The following is a 20,437-nucleotide window of genomic DNA, read 5'->3' on the forward strand; positions in this document are numbered from 1 at the left end:
TCTATCAGAGTTGGGATGGGGAGGCCAACAGAGGCCACCTGCACTGCCCCCCCAACCCCCTCCCACACTCTGCTTCTCCAAAACCAAACTCTCTGGCTTGCACCTAAACTCCTCCCCATCTCCGCCCTCCGCCACCTCCCCCCTTGATTTTTAATCCAAAGGTTTGGACGGAGGGAGGGGACAAAACGGGAGCCAGATGTGTTCTTGTCTTCGGCTCCCGCCTCCTCCCTCTTGGGCTTCCTAAAACCCGGAGCCCCGGAGACAAGGATTCGGAGCCCGACCAACGCAGTGCCAACCATGCCGTTCCGAGGCTCCTCCCGGAGTGGAAGCTAGCGGGAGGGGGAGTAGAAGAGGGGCACGCTCAGTAGGAGGGACAAAGTGTTTTGTGAGTGTGTTTTTTCCCTCTGTGTCTTTCTCTCTCTCTCTCTCTTTTTTTTATTTTGGTCGCAAGTAGGAAGCTTTTTGCACTCCACCACCTCTGGCCGCTGGGAAGACGTCATCGCTTCCGCCCTACTTCCTCCTCCTGTTGGCGGCGCTGAGAATCCAATATGGAGTAAATCGGTGGAGTGGCGAGATGGGGCTCGGACGGGGCGCCCTGCACCGCCTCCCAGGCGCACCTCCCCCGGCTGCCGAGTGCTACCCGGAACCCTGATTGGCCCGGTCCCCGGGGGCGACCCCGGCCCGGCCCCAGCACAGCCGGCTGCCCGCCGCCCCGAGCGTGCTTGTTTTTCTGCTGCTCTTCCCCTCCCGGTCCCCTTCCCAAATCTCGCCCCTGCACCCGCTCGGAGCCCCGGGGCCGCGCCCGGCGGGCCCACGGCGTCCGCTGCCGGGTGCGCCCCTTCCCAGACCTCGCCCTGCGCTCGGGGCTCTCCATTTCCCCGCCTGCCTCGGCGCCCCCTTCATCTCTAGCTCCCCCCTCCACCACCAAATCAGGAGATGTCGGAGATGTGAAGAAGGGGGGCGAGCGCACAGGAAGATGAAGGGAGCCAGGCTGCACGCCGCGGGACAGGCGTCTAGGTGAACAAGAAAATGACCGAAGAAACACACCCGGACGAGTAAGTTCGCTGCGGGTGGGATGCGGGTGCCCGGAGGGGCGGCGTGGGGGCCGCCGCCAAGGACGCAGGAGGGGACTCGTCGGGGGAACTTGGCGTGGGGTGCAGTCGCTGGCTAAGCTGTCGAGGCTGCGCGCGAGGCTCTTTGCTGGGCTGGGGGAGGCGGCAGAAACCGCCTGGGGTCTGCAAGTCCAGGTCGCAGCCCCGGCCAAGGGCGCGCAAATGACCTCCGGGAGGTCTTCGGGCTGCGAGAGCGGAAGCTCTGACGCCCTCCGTGCGGGGCATCCCGGGGTCGATGGGTCTGTGTGCATAGTGACTTTGTGACTCCTGGCACCGCTGCCCTCCTCACAGCTCTCTCCCGAGCCCTCTGGGGCCCGGGCTCCGCCATTTCGTTTTCTTGAATCGCTCTCATTTGCATACCACATTTTCATTCATAAAAACACGGAGGAGTTGGGGGAGGGCCAGTCGGGCTCTGCTCAGGGTCTGTGCGCCTGGGTCCGCGTAGCGGCCAGAGCGCGGGAGCAGCCTGCCGAGTCCCGGCGCGCGTGAGTGTGTGCACGCGCGTGTGGGCCGGCACACGCGCCCCGCAGTGTCGGGGCAGCTCTGGGGGCGGATCCGAAGCGTGTGCAGCGAGGGCGGGAGAGCGTGCGGGGAAGCGCGCTCCTGACTTGTATGTGAGGGAGAGCGCGTGCCCGTGCGTGTGCCCGGCCCGCAGGCCCGAGGGGAACAAAGCTCTCGGTGCTTAGTCAGAGGTGCTTATGCTCGCCCCTCGGGGAGACCGGGGCTTGTCAGCGTCTCTGGGCCAAGTAGCAGCTGCTTCCCGCCTTAGTCGCACATAGGTTTAGATCTTGCTCTCGGGTTCGAGGCGTTTCCCTCTCGGGGCGCTGGGGGCGGGGCTGCCGGTCTGCCCTGGCCGGTACTTAGCCAGGGGTCCTGTGCTGTTCAGTGGCTGTATTCGCTCACCACTTTTTTTCTTTTTTTGTGAATAAGACGTTCTCCTTTATTGTCACATGATATCCCTCCTCCCCTGCACATTCATAAATCCTGAAGCCTGCCTCGGCTCCTTTCATTCAGTGCTGCCATTAGTCAAGGTAGCAGCGGCGCCTGCTTGGACTCCAGAATGGGTCAGCAGTCTCGGGGACGCAGAGGGGAGGGGGACCTGGGGCGGTGGAGCGGGAGTGGCTGGAGACTAGCTCCCAAACCATGAGTCTTTTGCTTCTATGTGTCCACCGCTCCCCCATTCCCCATGGCCATTGATACCCTAGAGTGCAGAGAGGGGAAGTGACTCAGGACTGGGCCACCGGGCGGCTTCAAGAGTTCTTGTAGCAGGTGGCAGAATCCTGTGTACCACTGTAAGAAATCTCACTTTTTTCTCCCTTTGTTTTCGGTGCTGGAGTTCGCACTCAGGGCCTGGCACATCCAGGCAAGCAAGAGCTCTATTACTGAGCTGCAGCCCAGCCCTCGCTTGTTTTTAAATGGCCTTTTATCCTGTAACCTTCATTGTCAGGCTGGGTGGAAGGAAGCTGATGTTCTGCAAAGGGAATTTCCTTCAGTGCATCCCCAGGGAACTTTGACTGCAGTAACCCTAATCTGTCAAGACACCTGTCCCTGGAGAGGTTCCCACCTGCTGTGCGACTCCCACTGCAAGCTTCATGCTGTCTTAGACATTTTATTTTGCCTCATTATACTTGTCATTGAAATCATAAAGTGGGAGGGTTTTAAAAAAGCATAGAAGGGAAGGAGTATCTGCTAGGTCTTCCCCTTTTGGAACTTGGCTGATAAACAGTTCTTTTTCTGGGTCCTCGTTGGTACTTGCACTTAGGAGTAGCCTTAGGGGCAGTGAACAGCACCTACGATGGTGGGGCTTCTTGGGAGAGCTTTGCCCAGTGTGCGGTAGGTTCCTGGCTCCTTCCACTGGGAGTGTAGGGTCTGCCTTATGTTGTTCTCCAGCAGCTGGTCAGCCTTGTGTCTTCCCACCTTCGTTAGCCCGAACGAAAGGATCCAGGTGAGGACACCAGTGTTAAGTGGATGCTTCCTCGTTCCAGTCTTGGGGAGAGAGGTCAGTGTTAACTACCGTCAGAAGGCTTGTTGAAGCTGAAGTTGGTAGATCACACCTGTTATTCCAGCAGCTGGAGACTGAAGCAGGGGGATTGTCATGAGTTTGAGGTCAGGTTGGACTAAGAGACTGCGAATTCTGCTGAGGTAGTAGGCCTTAGAGATGGGCTGTAGTTTCAGACGGTTAGAGAGCCCTGGTGTCTTCACCGTTGAATTGGATTTCTGGGGGGGGGGGGGGGGGTGTCACGTTTTGGTTCTTGTCTAGACAGGGCTTCTCCATGAAATCTCCTGGCTAGCTTGGGACTTTTTTGTTCTTTTCTTTTCTTTTTTTTTTTCGGAGCTGGGGACTGAACCCAGGGCCTTGCGCTTGCTAGGCAAGCGCTCTACCACTGAGCTAAACCCCCAACCCTGCTTGGGACTTTTTGTGTAGACCAGATTGGACTCTTAACTTAGAGGGATCCTCCTGTTTCAGGTTCCCGAGTGCTAAAATTACAGGTTTGCTTCCCCACACTGGCCTCTGGAGTTTCTTAATGTGATTCCTGTAGCAATGGAACCTGTAGGACTCACCATGGAATAATCTCCATTTTGGGAAACCTGAGGAGAGCTTAAGTAGTTTGTCCAAGACCATCCCTTTAGTCTCTGAAGTAGAGAATTCACCCAACAGCCGGGTTCAGGAAGAACCCTTTGCTCCCAGCTAGTATCTGAACTGTGGTGGCTAGCCTTAATGAGCCTGGTCTCACGAAGCTAGGCGGATGCTTTTCACTATGGCTGTAGCCCTCCCTGCCTCCTGGTCATAGTCACCTCATTTCTGTGAGTCACTCCCTGGTCCCTGCTTGTTCTAAATGGGTGACAGTCTCTCATTGCCATGGTTTTTCTCCATTTTCATGGGGTATGAGGAACATGTCAAATAAAGTGACGTTAATCAAACTTGGGGATGAGAATTCTGTATCCCCCCTTCCCAAGATTATGGAAGGAGGTTCAAAGATAGTATTACTGGAGTGTTGGACTTAGGAAGGTAAAACAAGTTGGGGAAACTAAACCCATACAGTCAGTGCTGAGCCATATGGCATTCTGTCTTTTTAAAGGTTTAAAATGTCTGTGTGTGTGTGTATGTGTGTGTGTGTGTGTGTGTGTACACATATGTGACGTGTTACTACTGTAGGGGTCAGAGGACAACTTTGTGGAATCGATACTCTCCTTTCTCCTTTATGTGGATTCTGGGAACCAAACATGGGTCATCAGGTTTGCTTGGCAAGCACTTCACCCACTGAGCCGTCCACCGGCCCCCAACAGAACCCTGATTTTTGTTTTCTTGAGACAGGGTGCCATGAGCTCAGGCTGGCCTCAGACTCCATGTGCAGCCAAGGCTGGTTTCCAACGTCTCCCTGATCTTCCCACTTCTACCTTCTAAGTGCTGGGGTTATTTACGGTTAGTTCGGGTGTGCATTTGTACTCGTGAGCGAGGTGCTGGTGAAGTCTAGAAGAGAGCATTGGGTCTTCTAGATTTGGAGTGGCTGGCAGGCGTGAGCTGCCCCCCCCCCCCCCATGTGAGTGCTGGACACAAACCCCAGTTCTGGGTGAGCAGCAAATGCTCTTCACCATCCAGACTCAGGTTTTTTGTTGTTTTTTTTTTTTTTTTAATTATCTTTAAAAAAATTCTTAAATTTTCAAACAGCCTTACTAAGTTGTTCTGTTTAGCCTTGAACTCACTCTGTACTCCAGGCAGGTTGAACTTTAAATCTTCCTGTCTCTGCCTCCTGAGTATTGGAGACGGTGTACAGATGTGTACCACTAAGCCCAGCTGACTGAATTAGCATGCATTTGTTTGTTTGAGTCTCACAATGTCCCCCTGGCTCACCTGACACTTAATGTAGTTAGGGCTACCCTTGAGCTTGCAGTGAACCTCCAGCCTCTGCCTCCCTGGGGCTGGGAGCAGAGGCAAATATTTAAAAGTCAGTGTTTCCATTCTGTGTGAGCAGGGCCTTTTGTTTTTATGTTTTTTGAGACAGCTTTTGCTCTGCAGCACTGGCTGGCTTGCAACTCACAGGTTTGAGTCTCTGTGCCAGGCAGTCTTTACAAGTAGCGAAGAACCCTTGATGACGAAAGTGTGAGTGGACCATGCAGAGTTGGAACCTTGGTCCGTTGGTTAGAAAATGCTGCCTTCTTTGTGGCTGTAGCAAGTCTCATCCGCTTTCCTCCTGCCTTAACCAGTAAAACCTGTACGTAAAGGAGCAGGAAAACCAACGGCTATTTTGCCCCAACAGCTTACATAAGGTTGCTGCTTTTGCGTGTTTGTTTTTTGTGGCTAACCATGAAGTTCCCGTGTAGCTGAGGATGGCTTTGAACTTACGACTGTTAGATTACTGTGACTCTTTCTCTTCATTGGGGGATTCCGTTTTATTTCCCATTCATAGACGAATGCTACGTACCCTTCCAGCCTCTCTGAGCCTTCCTTTTGGGAGGCTGTCCACGACTTCCCCCCTCCACCTCCAGTGAGTGTGGTCTTTTAACCTTCTGTTCTTACCACGTAGCTGGGTTTCTCACTGGCTAGATTCTGCCTCTGACTGTGAACTTTCTGGACTCAGGGTTATTGCTTAGTAAGTCCACTGCTTAGTTTTCTGCTGCTGGCCCCATACCGTTGAGGACATTGTATTTGCTTAATAAATGTGTGCTGAGGAAAGTCATAGATATGATTGTTTCGAATTGCTGCTTTGGGGCTGGGGAGGCAGATGGCTCAGTAGGTAAAAGCTTGCAAGGACCTAAGTTAGAATCTCCAGAGCCCGTCTAGAGCTGGACACAGTAGTGCATTGGGAATCTCGGTGCTTCTGTTGACAGGTCTACACAGGAAGCTCCAGAAGTTTGTGGGTCAAGCAGCCTGGCATTCAGAGCAGCAAAAGAAAAGACCCCAGGGACTGAAGAGGTGGCTCAGGTGTGGAGAGCACTTGCTGTTCTTTTTTTTTTTTTTTAAAGATTTTATTTATTGTATATGGGTACACTGTAGCTGTCTTCAGGCACCAGGAGAGGGCATCAGATCTCATTACAGATGGCTGTGAACCACCATATGGTTGCTGGGATTTGAACTCAGGACCTCTGGAAGAGCAGTCGGTGCTCTTAACCGCTGAGCCATCTCTCCAGCCCCGCACTTGCTGTTCTTAAAGAAGACCCAGGCTCAGTTCGCACATGGCAGTTCACAACTAACTGTAACTTGGGTATGCTCTTCTGGCCTCTGTGAGCACCAGGCACTCACGTGGTATCTGTCCATCCATCCATCCATCCATCCATCCATCCATCCATCCACCCATCCATTCACCCACCTGTCCACCCACCCATCCATCCATCCATCCACCCATCCAGCCACCCACCCACCCATCCATCTGTCCATCTGTCCGTCCGTCCGTCCATCCATCCATCCATCCATCCATCCATCCGCCCGCCCGCCCACCCGTCTGCCCTACCATCCATCCACTCACCCACCCACCCATCCATCCACCCACCCATCCATCCACCCATCCATCCATCCATCCATCCACCCACCCATCCATCCATCCAGGTGGTATAGATAAAAGAAAAAGTAAAGAGAGATCAACACCCCGTTGGTAGTGATCAATACTTGAGGTTGTCTCTTGACCTGTACATAAACACCATGGTCCATGTATGACCACACACATCATGGAGGTGTTGTGCACACACGTACGTACACACACACACACACACACACACACATGCATATACATGCACTGAGACAAAATGTGCTTGGGAAGACTGTAATAATTATAGTTGTGTCAGCCTAGGCTGTAGTTAGCCGCCCTCTGAGCAACTTACCTGCTTGGAGGGTGCACACAGGGCTCCGTGTCATGGACTTGCAATATGGCACTGTCAGAAAGTGGTAATCCGTCATGGGTGACTCAGCACCATTCTGACTGCAGTCGTCGAGGTTAGAATGGGAAAGCAGTTGTTACTGTTGTTCGATTGGTTGGTTTTTAGAGACGGGGGTTAGGGAAGCCTCACTGTGTTGCCGAGGCTAGCCTTGAACTCTTAAACTCAAGCTTTCATTCTTCCTGCCTCTCTATCCCAGAGCTTGGACTGTGACATTGTGTCACTGTATGAGCACATTTTCCAGCTTAGAAGTACATCTCTGGCATAGGAAGATGGGTCTGTGTTTCTACCCCTGCAGAAATCACAATATTAATAATTTGCGGTAGCTGCAGGGGTTCCGGTGAAGTCTTCTCACTTGATGCTGGAGAGAGCTGTGCTGATGAACCCCAGTACTGGCAGAGGTCCGATATCACTGGCTCAACACAAACACACACAAACAGCAGATCCTCAGAGCTGATGGAGGCAGAGCAGGAAGTTTTAATATGTGCGGTTGTTTGTTTTGGCTCATCGGCTCAGAAGGAAATTAGACCTTAAAGGTAAGACCTTAGCGACGTGGGGGCTCTTTCTGGAGCTCCTGAGCACATTTTCCACGGATGCACACACAGTGCCCTGCGTGGCAGAGTGTTATGCGTTTTCGATTTATTCTTTCACAATCTCGTGCCCACACATAGAATATGCTCTGTTCATTAGACATCCCCCATCCATCATCCTCTTGTCCTTTTGTTTCCCGTTGGACCCTCCCCTCCCCAGTTGCTGTTCTTTTCCTGTGGACTAACGCAGTGATATTAACTGTGGCACTTGGCTAGTTCAGGGTATTTCTAAACTGTCTCTGAGGAACCCATGTGCTTTGGGTGTATGTCTGGCCTGCTGCGTTTCACTGTGGTTTGCGCGTGTGTGGGTGGAGAAGAGGAGTATTTTTTACATGTCTGCCCCGGAGTCGGCGTGTACTTCAATGGCTTGACAGGTATCCCAGGTCATGGAAAGAAAACCTGCTAGGGTTAATGAATTACTTGATACTGACAGGCGTAAGAGCCCACCCACTTAAAAGGCAACTGTTTATGACCACTTGGTTACCTTTTCTTTTTTTCTTTTGCTTTATGTAAGACATCTGTTTGTCTTTTGAGACAGGGGTTTCTCTGTTTTAGCTCTGGATGGCCTGGAACTCACTCTGTAGACCAGGCTGGCCTTGAATTCAGAGATCTAACTGCCTCTGACTCCTGAGTGCTGGGGTTAATGTGCGCTGACACGCATGATTGTATGGAGTGCTTTTGATGGAAGATACTAGAACAGACATAGGCAGCTTCCGAAACGTATGTCTGTGGCTCATTCCTTCTGTTTCTGCAATAGTAATTCTTTTCAGATCTGGTTATATTGTTCATAGTTAGATTGTCGGCAGATCCATTCATAAATGCATAGAAGTGTGCCGGGCTAAATGTCGATTGTCTTTCCCCGACTCATCTGACGAGAAGATCCTTTCCTTTCTGCCTTCGTGGTTTATTCTGTTACTTCTTTCCGTTGCTGCATAGCCCTGGATCCTTCTCTCCTCTAGCCCTGCTAGCTCAGATAATCCTGGCAGGGCTTACCCTGGTGTTCCGTAGGGACTGCAGGTGCACAGGGAGACTTTTCCCATGATGTCTGGAGACTTTATTGACTTTTACATCCATGGCCTGACAGTGCACGCCAGTAGGGCTTCCTGTAGACCTGCTGATGGAAGTTAATGTTTTCTTCATTAAAAAATCATTTCACCTACATAAACATTTAATGATAATTCGCTTCACTTTGTTCTTGCATACAAAAAAAGTATTTCTGTTTTTCTTTCTTTCTTTTTTTTTTTTTTTTCCTTTATCGCACAGGTTCTCATGTAGCTCAGTTTGGCCTAGAATTCACCATGTAGCCTAGGATGACATTGAATTACTACATACCCAGTTCTGACACTTAAACCCAAGGCCCTGTGCATGCTAGGCAAGCACTCTACCACCCAAGCAATATCCCCAACCCCATGTTTGTTACTTTGTCTTGTTTTGTTGAGACAGAGTCACACTATGTAAACCTGGCTGGACTAGAACTTACCATGTAGACCAGGTTGACCTTGAACTCAGCTGCCTCTGCCGCTCAAGTGGTGGGACTAAAGGTGTGGGTCACTTGACCCCTTCTGGCCCCCATTTTTTTTTTTTTTTTTTTTCGGAGCTGGGCACCGAACCCAGGGCCTTGCGCTCCCTAGGCAAGGGCTTTACCACTGAGCTAAATCCCCACCCCCACCCCCCATTTGTTTTTTAAGACACTTTTTTTTTTTTACTTTATATATCCCAGGCTGGCCTAGAACTCACTGTAACCCAGATAAGCTTCAAAGTTATATCCTTTTGTCTCTGTTTCCCACGTGCCAGAATTAAAGACATTCACTGACACCTCTAGCATGGGACCACCAAAACCCAAGAGGGAGGCCACCATGAAGGAAGCAGAATAAACATGGCTTTGGACAGACTCTACCTCTGTCCCCTTTCTGACTCAGGAGCTCTGGATCACGTGCAGAAGCTCATTGTTTTGGACTGGTCTAGACCCGGCTCTTACTGAGTAGGAAGTGCGAAAGCCCGGTGTGCTGTCAGTAGACATCTCACGCTGGGAATTCACTGGATCCCTTCACAGCGAGTGGCTCCTTGTATGCCAAGATGTCTTCTTGTCTTCTGAATTCTGTGTCAAGTATCCATGGCCTGTTCACACTTTAAAGTGGAGCCCCTTGTGAGGCCTTCCTTGGGTCTTCTGAAAGGAGAACTGGCTGGCGAATGTCATTTTCTGCTGGTTCCTTTGCCTCTCTCATGTCTTGGTAGAATCCTCTGGAATAAAACATTCCTTTCCTTTATTTCTGAATCGTTGGTGATGACCAGCTGTCATTCTGTTTTGCTTTGAGACAGGATCTTGTTATGTTCTCGATGGGCCTGGTCTTGAGGCCACTCACGTTTGTGCTAAAATCCTCCTTGCATCAGCCTTTCCGTGCTGGGTTAGAGGGAGGAGCCAAGGGGCTTGGGGGGATTCTGACTTTCATAGCTTACCTACCCTCCCAGTCGTCAACGTCCTTGGCAGTCTCTGCCCTTCCCGTATGTATGGTCTAAAAATCTTACTACTGACCGCTTCCATATTGGTTCTAAAGTGAAGATCGGTAGGGTTGGGAGGTGGAGGTGAGGCTCGGGGCTCCCCTGATGACGTTGGCTTAGGATGTGTTTTTTTCTACTCACATGTCTCGTTGGTATTTCATTTTATATTTCCTACCAAGGAAACAACTGTGGAGCTGGGCCAGTTTAATTTAGTAGATATTTCAACAATTTGGTTCATATGGCAGACCTTTTGAAGCTATACGGGTAAACAGCCTTAATATAGTTACTCATTGCTTAAGACTGAGTCAAGCCTGTTTCTGCCCTGGGCAATGTGTACCAGGTTTCAGGATAAGAATCTTCTGTTGCTTACTGGTTTTGTGGGCCTTGCTGTCCTTACTTAGGTTTTCTGGTTGTTGTTCCAGGGGAAGTTAGGAGCAGTAGAGAGCAGGTGTTGATATTGTGGGTGGTACACTAGATTCTGGTGGCTGTGCCTAGGGCCCTAAATTGCAAAACCACATACGAATTATTGCATAGCTAGAAACAAAGAGTGCAGGGTGCAGCTGCGGAACAGAGTGACCGGCTGAGCTGCTACTGCCTGTCACTGAAGACGGAGCGCCTAACACCTACCTCTAATCCACCCACTTGTCAGAGCGTGACTCAGGCAGTCCCTGCCCTTGGGGAACTTACGTTCTAGGATGTTAAGACACTTTTCTCGTGCCTTACGGGTATGAGGACAGCATTGTCTTCTCGGTTTCACTGATTGCTACACTTGCTCCTATTCTCACCTGCCAACCAGCCTCCCGGATCTCCTCGCCCGAAACCTCGAGAGTTGTTAGGATCTGAGAGTTGTTAGGAGCTGCCTGATGACGTCATGCGCCCCTGGCGGGCAAGCCCCTTGAGTGGCTTGTAAAGAACGCCGGGGTTGTGTTGTACCTAAGCGTGCGTCCATGGTTGCCTGTGGGGAGTACAGCGGACCCTCCAGCAGCCTTGTGCTGTAGGTGGAAAAGATTTTGTAGCGTTAATATCCTTTTCATCTCTAGCACCGCGCGCACAAAATAACAATGCTAATAAACAGTGAAAAGTTTTTATCTTGCTTGATCACAGCAGGATTTATGCTTTTTGCGGTTTTGTTGTTTTGTTCTGTTTTAAATAAGGTCTCATTTTGTGGCCTAGGTTAGCCTCAGTGTCCTGGCGCGCATTCTACCCTGGTATCCTCCGTGCTAGGATTATGTATGGGTGTGGCCCAGCTGGCCTAGCAGGACTTTGGTTGTTATTACTACTGTTACTGTTACTATTATTACTATTAGTAATCACAATAATTTATAAAGTTATTATTGTTGTTTGAGACAGGGTTTCTCTGTGTAACCTTGGCTGTCCTAGAACTCACTTTGTAGACCAGGGTGTCCTTGAACTCAGATCTACCCGCCACTGCCTCCTGAGTACTGAATGAACTGCAATCCTACCACCCAGCTTATTTTTCTAGTTATAGAAGTTTTATTTTATGTGTATAAGTGTTTTGCCTATGTGTATTTATGTGCGTCACATGGGTGCCTGGTGCTTGAGGAAGGCAGAGGAGAGCCTCAGATCTGGAACTGGAGTTACAGAGAGATGGTTATGAGCCACCATCTGGGTGCTGATAACTGAACTCAGGTCCTCTGCAAGAGCACCAAGTGCTGAACCATTTCAACACACCCAGGATTTGTTACTTTAACCACGGTCTAGACTTTTGATTTTTTTTTTTTCTCTATGGAAGACCATTGTGTCTCTCAACTTCACAGGACCATACATTTTTTTTTTTTTTTTTTTTTGGTTCTTTTTTTTCCGGAGCTGGGGACCGAACCCAGGACCTTGCGCTTCCTAGGTAAGCGCTCTACCACTGAGCTAAATCCCCAGCCCCCAGGACCATACATTCTTGAATAAGGTATTGAAAAAAAAAACATTGAATTGCTATTATTAAGAAAATGGATTTGAGGGGTTGGGGATTTAGCTCAGTGGTAGAGCGCTTGCCTAGGAAGGGCAAGGCCCTGGGTCCTGGGTTCCGTCCCCAGCTCCGAAAAAAAGAACCAAAAAAAAAAAAAAAAAAAAAAAAGAAAGAAAATGGATTTGAACTCAGAATCTTTTCTTTCTTTCTTTCTCTCTTTCTTTCTTTCTTTTTTTTTTTTTAGATAGGGTTTCTCTGTGTAACCCTGGCTATCCTAGAACTCAGTCTGTAGATCAGGCTGGCCAATCCTCAGATCTCTTACATGTGCCTGTGTCTCCTTTCTCGGTGTTGGGATTAAAGGTGTGCACACCACTGCCCAGCTGAACTCAGAATCTTGTAAGCATTTTAATGCTAAGTGACATCTCTTTGCCAGTCCTTCATTGTGGATTGAACCTAGGACCTCATTTAGGCAGGACACGAGCTCTGTGAATGAGCTGTCCTCTGCCTGCAGTATTAACAGTGTAAGTTCTTACTCAGAGAGAGAACGGGTTGCCCTCCGTATCCCGATGGAAAGTGTATGAAGAAAGGGCATACTTTACCTGGGCCAGCTGACAAGAAACAGTAGTTTTCAAAAGGGCTGTGGTACTGGGCTGGTCTAGGAACGGGATCCTGACTAGGTGAGGCCTGAGATGGTGCGTGTTTTCGGAAGGAATTACAATTTTTTTATGTTGTGTATATGAGTCCAGACCTAAGACATGATGAACACACCTGGTGTTATCAGTAATTCATCTGTTGAGGCCCGTTGGGCAAGGCGGGAGGTGAGGTAGTGCCAAAACTATCTTTTCTTTTCTTTTCTTTTCTTTTTTTCTTTTTTTTTTTTTTTTGTTCTTTTTTTCGGAGCTGGGGACCGAACCCAGGGCCTTGCGCTTCCTAGGTAAGCGCTCTACCACTGAGCTAAATCCCCAGCCCCAAAACTATCTTTTCTTGTCCCTGGCAGAATTTCCTGTTTGACTTTAGATGGGAATGAGTTGAGGAAAACATTGTGTTTTCTTCTGGGGGTTAAAAATAAAAGTTCAAGCCAGGCATGGTGGTATAGTATACACTCTTTATTCCAGCGCTTAGGACACTGAGACAGGAGGATCCCTCAGTTTGAGACCAGCCTAGTCTACATAGCGAAGTTCCAGGACAGCCAAGGCTACACAGAAAGACCTTGTCTCCAAAAAAAAGAAAAAAGAAAAAAGAAAAAAAAAAAAGAAAAGAAAAGAACATGCCCCCCCCCAACAAAAAACCCAGAATACCCCAGAAAAACCAAAAAAGTTGTTTGTGCATGCCAAGAAATCTGTCACTTAGATGTGTGAAGGGCCCCAACTGCATAATGTCTCAACAGGCTGCTGGCATTTTGCTTCTCTAGAGAAATCAGTCATGTACGGAAAGCCTGGTGGCCCCGGGCAGCACGCAAGCTCGGCCCTAGAAGAAATCACAGGAAATAATTAAACAGAGAAGGTCAGAGAAAGAGGAAGTTCTTGTGTTGTTTCTGATGCGGATAGCATTGTTGTTAACAGGGATCAAGATGACGATGTTTAAATCTCCTGGCATGTTACGGGCGTGGGGCTTTGATTGTATTTAAATCGTGGCCCTTTTAGTTTATTCTTTTAGACAGCAATCTTGTTAGGAAATGAATTGCTTTTAGGTCTTATCAGGAATCCCTCTGTGCCTAAGCAGAAACCTTAAGTAAATGTTGCTTATAGCCAAGTGTTTAAATGGGGTGACTGTCAAGACTATTAGAGGTTAATTTTAGGTGTCTGCAGCTCTCCCTAATTCTCCTGATTAAACATTTTAGCATAATAGTTCCCTTAATTGGAATAATGATGGAATATTAGCGTGCGTATTAAGCCATTTACCTAAGTCTGAATAGGGTTAAAATGTAAATGATCTGTCACTTGTCGGCCCTAACTCTTCTGAGGTAATTCCTTGGTGAGGAATGAGAAGAGACTGGATTATGAATTGGAAGAAGGAGGGCTGTACTTGGGCCTGGCTGCTGGAGATCTAAGAATAGACGGCAAGGCTAAAATAAGTGAGAGATTCTTTGTTTCCCCCCCAAAAGAAGCACTAAAAATACCCAAGCCTGCAGTTCTCCTAGGGGGAGGTGGGACCCTGTGGTTTAGTAGCCTGTCATACTTTCCTTTCGGAGGATCATGAGTAGAACCTAAGATCCATTCCCAGGAAGTCTCTTTTTAAGACTATTTTTTTTAAAGATTTATAGTTTTTTAAACTGTACATGTGTGTGTGGCTATGTGTCTGTGAGTGTGGGTTCATGGGGAGTCCAGAAGAGGAGGGCGTCGGATCCCTTTGAGCTGGAGTGGTGAGCAACCTGGCTTGGGTGCCAGGTAATGGTCTTGGGTCCTCTGTAAGAGCAGTTCTTCCTATTAACCCCTCTCCAGCTCCTGCGGATCTTGCTACTTGTTTTTGGTTGCCTGTGTGCCCGTGTGGGCATGCGTGCCCCACAGTGTGGGTGTAGAGGTCAGAGGACAGCTTTTGGGAGTTGATCTCTCGTTTGACCATGTAGGTCCCATCAGTCAAACTCAGGCCATGAGAATTCACCCAGGGAGCTGCCCCACCAGCCCTAATCTGCAAGTATTGAATTGACTAGCTGCCCGATGGCTCACAACAAGTAGTTAGGATCCTCTATGTAATCTAAGTGTGGGTGAACTGCATCAGCAGGATCACACACATAGTGTGTGTCTTTTTCAGAGCACACAGTAGTGTTCTTACCATAATGAAATAGAGCCTCATTAGGTATTGCTGAAATGACAGTGGGTATTTGTTTCATGGTTTTTCCAACTTAGCAATCATTAGGAGAGATACAAGTATAATAGTCACTCAAGTGGGTGCCGGGGATGGGGGCTCCTTGAGTTTCCTCCTCACAGTCTTTGTGGTTAGGCAGCCAGCTGTCAGACTCGAGACGGACAAGCTCTGCAGGAGAGGAAAGGACCAGTTCAGGTGGCCGCAGTGTTGACCATGAGTCAGGACTTGGTTTTCTGATTAAAGGAGGAGGTGTTGGAGTGAATTTGCCTCTTCCAGCTCCGTCCATCTCTCCACCCCTCAGCCATTGAACAAGGCAGCCTTTCTCTGCGGTGCCTTTTTCCTCTTTATAATGGAGGAGAGGCTGCCCCAACTCTAAAAGCTTAGATGGATTCCAAATAGCAGAGAAGAGAGGTTGCTGTGCATGTAGTGAGTTCTAGAGCAGCCAAAAAGCTACGTAATGGAAACCTGTTTCAAAAGTTGGAAAAGAAATTTAAAAATACAACGAACTTTGATTTTTCTATGTTTCCCTCTTAAATAGAAAAAGAAAGAAACGGATCTGTCTACCTGCCTATCTATCAATCAATCGATCAATCGATTAATCGGTGACTATACTAGCCGAAGCAAAGTCTTGAGTTTTTGCAGACTGGCGGGAGGGTGCAGGGAGAGGCAGACCAGACATGGAGATGGGCTAGCTCTCGTTCATAGGCTTCCTCTACAAACAGGACACCCCATCTGGAAGTTAATTCTAGGCGAGGCTGGAGAAAACCAGTCAGGTCCACCGAGGTGAACTTTGGAGATTGCTGAAACCAAGAAAGTGGTGTTGTGTTGGGACTTTTGTCTGAGGACTTGGGAGCATGCAGATAGATGGAGAAGCAGTAAGTTGGTACCACAAACTAGTTAGAGGGTGCGGGCTAGGTTGGCGGTGGGGTCACTAGTCACCGTGTCTGACGGGTAGGATGGGACTTTGCTGTTTGGCTTTAGGATAGAGGAGTCTGTCTTTTTGAGAGGTCACTGGTTGGAAGGTGTGACATTCAGAACAGTAAAGTGGCTTGCTTTGACTTTGAAAGTCGGACATCCTCCTTAGTACTGTGGGAGGCTTTCTGGTGTGTTAGCCTCTTATCGCTGCCTCTCCTCTCACTCTTTCTCAGTAGGGTAAAGCAAATGCTACTCACCCCAGCATTGCAGAGCTGGGGGAGACGTTGGGAAGCCGCGAGTTTAGGTTGCCTCTTCAGCACATACGTGGTAGTCTGGCAAGGCAGTTTTAGGTCATACAGCCATGGCGTGTGGTTTGAGCTATGTCGGAGAGGCAGGTAGCATCTGGTCTTGGTCCCATCATGTTTTGGGTTTTATATTAAACACTTGTGACCTTCATTGGCTCCGAGCTGTCAGCCCCAAGAGAAAGGAAGAGGATGGAGACGACATCCGTTCAGATCCATGTGGCCCACGTAGATCTTGAAGCATCAACTCGACAGATTGCTAGCCTCGGTCACATGCTGTGCAAGGGTGAGATAGATGAGCCTCCAAATGCTCTTCCTGTGTGTGTCGCCTGTGGCTTGGCAGGGGGTACAGGAAGTTAGGGGGTCCAGATGGCCATCCTGCGGGAGAGATGAGCCCTCGAACAGTTGAAATAAAGTTCCCAGGATTTTGCCTCTGGGCTCCAGGAGGAGCACTTCTGTGGCTACCTACGGGTTTTTTTTTTCTTGCTCTCCAACCCACACGTCTATACCAGTGCGAGCTTTTGGTATTTCCTGCCAAGGCCGTGTGGTCATAGACAGTAGGGGGGAGTATTTGATATGCTGGTCTCCACGGTGAAGGGCAGTGGATGCCAGGCTGGGATGGGTGGTAGTTTGGGCACATTGCTATGACAGTTCGTGATGCCATTCCGGCAAAGAGGAAGAAGGGCGTGTTGCTCTGTTGGTGGTGGGAGAATGTTTTCCCTTACTGTTTTTTAAACAGGCTTTCCTTGTGTATCCCAGGCTGACCTAAAAGTCAATGGCATTTCTCCTGCTTGAGCTTCCTGGGTGCTAGGGTTACAGACCGTGCCATGGTGCCTTGCCAGCCAGCCAGCAATCCTGGATTCCCCCCAATCCCCTTGCTGCCGTAGGTTTCCGTGTGATTCTCCTGTCTCTGTCTCTTGTCTTGTAGGAGTGCTTGCTGGGTTTACACATGTGAGCTGTTGTATCCAGCCATGTGCCTGGCTTCCAGGGAGAGAACTTGGGCTTTCAGCTTGTGTGGCAAGCGCTTTGACTTACGGAGAGAGACATTTAAATAGGACAGTGTCAACCAACAGCTTGGAACTCCAGAAACCTTTTTTTTTTTTTTTTTCTTTCAAGAAGTGGAACAATCATGGTTGACTTATACCTCTAATCCCAGTGAAAGACCCGGCCTTCTCTGAAGGAGAATTAAGAGTTCAAGGCCAGGCTTGGCTATAGAACAGGCTTGAGGCCAGCTGTTCTGGATGAACATGCTTGAGAGAGAGAGAGGGTGGAAGATGCAATCCTGAGTTCACATGTGCTCTCCCAAGGTTGGGCTCCCATTTTTTTTTTTTTTTTTTCCGGAGCTGGGGACCGAACCCAGTGCCTTGCGCTTGCTAGGCAAGCACCCTACCACTGAGCTAAATCCCCAACCCCGTGGGCTCCCATTTTTAACACTGCAGGTTCACAGGTTTCTAGCTCTCATTTCATCCTTGCCTTGTTATTGGGGCCCCGGATGTTTGCCAAAGTTTAAGTTTCTATCCTACAGCGTCTTGACAAGGTCATCTTGATGGGGCTTGGGCCTCCGAGGGAGCAGTCCTGACAGCCTTACAGCAGTGCTCTTCTGCCTTTGTTTCTCTCTTTTCTCTTCCCCTCTCTCCTTTTCTCTCTTCCCTTCTCCCTCTCCTGTTAAAACTCTGTCCAACCCCCACTCCCAAACAGGACTTCATTGTGCAACCCTGGCTGTTCTGGAACTCACTCTGTAGACCAGACTGGCTGTGAACATCAGATCCTCCTGTTTCTGCCTCTGAGTGCTGGGACTTAAGGTGTGCACACCACCTCCGGGCATCCTCTCTTGCTTTTTGAGACAAGAGTTTCTGTGTGTAGCCCAGGCTAACCGTATGCTTACTGTGTGGTCCAGGATGGGCTTTAAACTCAGTCCTTTTACTTCTGCTTTTGAGTACTGGGATTACGGGTGTGTGCGCTGCAGTATGCTTTGGGGTATGTGTGTGTGTGCGCGCGGGCATGTGCTCACTCATGTAGCTCAGGCTAGCCCCAGACTTGCTGCGTAGCCAAGGCTAGCCTTGAACTCCTGATCTTTCAGGCTTCACCTCCCCAGTATGCACACCATGCCCAGTTTTGTGTGGTGCTGGATGGAGTCGCAGACTTTATGCTTGCTGAGGAACACCATGACCTAAGCTGTGTCCCCAGCCCTGATCTGCATTTCTGGTGTGATTTCCCCAGGTGGTTCCGCTCCCTGCAGGCCAGTGTGAGATCTCTACCCTGAAACTATAGATAGCTAGATCCCCTACACTGAAACTATACTCGCGTGTTCGTTTTCTGAAATATCTAACCACGGAGCACTCAGCAACCTTAAAGGCCACCCTTGTGCCATATTCAGCCACCCAGAGCTCTGAACCGTTCTCCAGTGTGTGTTTACACAGACTGCGTTTTATGACGTCCATAAATACGTATTTACCCACCAAGTCACCGGCTGGCCGCTCCAAAGGTCCATCCTGCAAGGTACTTAACTCCAAGCCAATTAACCAGGAAGACGGATGCCAGTCAGGGCAAGGAAGTGAGCTGTTCAGCCGACATTCCACCCCTCACTCTGTCCTCCGCTGCAGCTCGGCGGTGCCTCCTCATAACCCTCGCACGCACGTGCGGCCCGGTAAAGCGCATGGGCGGAAGTGCCACTTGCCGTGCCGTCACGTGGGAACGCCGCTTAAGAGAATGTGATGGATGGAACTGTGCGGCCACGATGGGCACTTTCCCTAAGTCGGAAGCTTCTCTGAATCCTGAAAGGATTACTGTAGGATTCAATGAAGCAATGTGCTGGTCCGTGGGAAATGAACGATTAAGGGGGAAGGGGGAGCAGCTGATGGCAAAAACGTAAGAATTAACCCAGGAGACTTAAGAGGTGGGTTGTTCGTTCCCACAGTGCAGTAACACAAGGCAAAACAACCTTAGGTCTGGCTAGGGACCCTCAGCCATCCGGGGGCAGCTGTGCCTCTTACACGGAGAGAGAACCTTACCCAGAGTGAGTGGGTTCCCATTTTGACAGACCGTTGCTCTGTCTTGACGGGACCTGAGGTAGCCCAGGCTGGCCTCTGTCTCTGAACTTGGCCAAGGATGACCTTCAAGTGCTGGGGCGGTCTAGCTTCGACCTCCTCTTGCCTCAACCTCCAGAGTGTTGGGAATTCAGGCGTGAGCCACCACGCTGGCCTGTCTGCTACGGCTTTGTGACTGTCCGGGGTGCGAAGGGGACAACAGGAAAGTGTGGAGCGATAAGACATCCAGTGGGTGTCCTTCGTGGGTGTCCTCCGTGGGTGTCCTCCTTCATCTCTCACGTGCGGGGCAGTGTCTCATTGAACGTGGAGCTTGTGGCCAGCAAGCCCAGCGACCTTCCTGCCACGCTGCTCCTCACAGGTGTACCCGTGGCCTTTTCCTGCTCCCACCCCCACCCCAGTCCTCCGTTCCTCATAGTTCGCCCCACATTGCTGTTTGTCCTGGAAAGTGGAAGAACCCAGAATGTCCTCGTCTCTCATGGTGGGGGCTCTCCAGAGCCCCAAGGGAGCATTGTCCTCAAAGCCAAGCTCTGGGGAGGCTGTTTGCTTGCTTTCCTGTGTTCTTTTCACACAAGGTGAGGCAGGGACAGGTAGCTTCTTCACGTGTTACCCATCCAACTGATTTGTGTGAGACAAGGTCTCATTATGTAGTCCTAGCTGGCCTGGAACTCAGAGATCTGCTCCTGCCTCTTCAGCGCTGGTATAAAGGGGTGCACCACTAACCCCTGGCCTAAGCCAATACCCTTAATTTACGGTAACTTACAGAAGCGTAAGTAACTTCTCAGAGCTACAGCATTCAGGAACACGTCTCTCCCTTCCCTGGCAACCGTTAACTGGCTGTAGATCCTCAACAAGGGGTGGGGCTTTGTGACAACCCCTTTCCTTTTTTTTTTTTTTTTTTTTGTTGTTTTTTGGTTCTTTTTTTTTTTTCGGAGCTGGGGACCGAACCCAGGGCCTTGCGCTTCCTAGGTAAGCGCTCTACCACTGAGCTAAATCCCCAGCCCCAACCCCTTTCCTTTTTAGGGCAGGGATCTTCTGTGTAGCTCAAAGCTGGCCTTGACATTGAGGCTGTCCTCCTGCCTCAGTTTGCAAGAACAGGTGTGAGCCCCACACTTGGTTCTGATTGGTCTTTTGATGGAAGCAGCCAGAGATCGAACTTCAGGTTTGCAAAGCAAGTGGACAGGTGGACGTGTGATGCTTGCTGTGCTCTGACCCAGCCAAGGCCGGGTTCAGCTATGCAGTTGCCTCCCGCCCAGGCTGCACAGAGAAGGGGAGGCTATGTGCACCCCCCCCCCACCTCTCAAATCTGGCCATGTAGCAATGGGTTAGAGCCTTAACCACACATCTAGTGGATAAGGACAATGTCGATGGCTTCGAA

General features: G+C 49.8%; 1 protein-coding gene across 1 annotated transcript in view; it reads left to right on the forward strand.

The window, feature by feature from the left end:
- Window positions 1-545: 545 nt before the first annotated feature.
- Spred2 (sprouty-related, EVH1 domain containing 2) overlaps window positions 546-20,437 on the forward strand; it is a 101,536-nt gene continuing 81,644 nt past the window's right edge. The window contains 1 exon segment of the mRNA NM_001047094.3: window positions 546-1,055. Within this exon segment, the coding sequence (NP_001040559.1) occupies window positions 1,030-1,055 (26 nt within the window). The 5' untranslated portion in view covers window positions 546-1,029.

This window comes from Rattus norvegicus, chromosome 14 (genome assembly GCF_021556685.1).
Source record: "Rattus norvegicus strain SHRSP/BbbUtx chromosome 14, alternate assembly SHRSP_T2T, whole genome shotgun sequence".
Classification (NCBI taxonomy): Eukaryota; Metazoa; Chordata; class Mammalia; order Rodentia; family Muridae; genus Rattus; species Rattus norvegicus.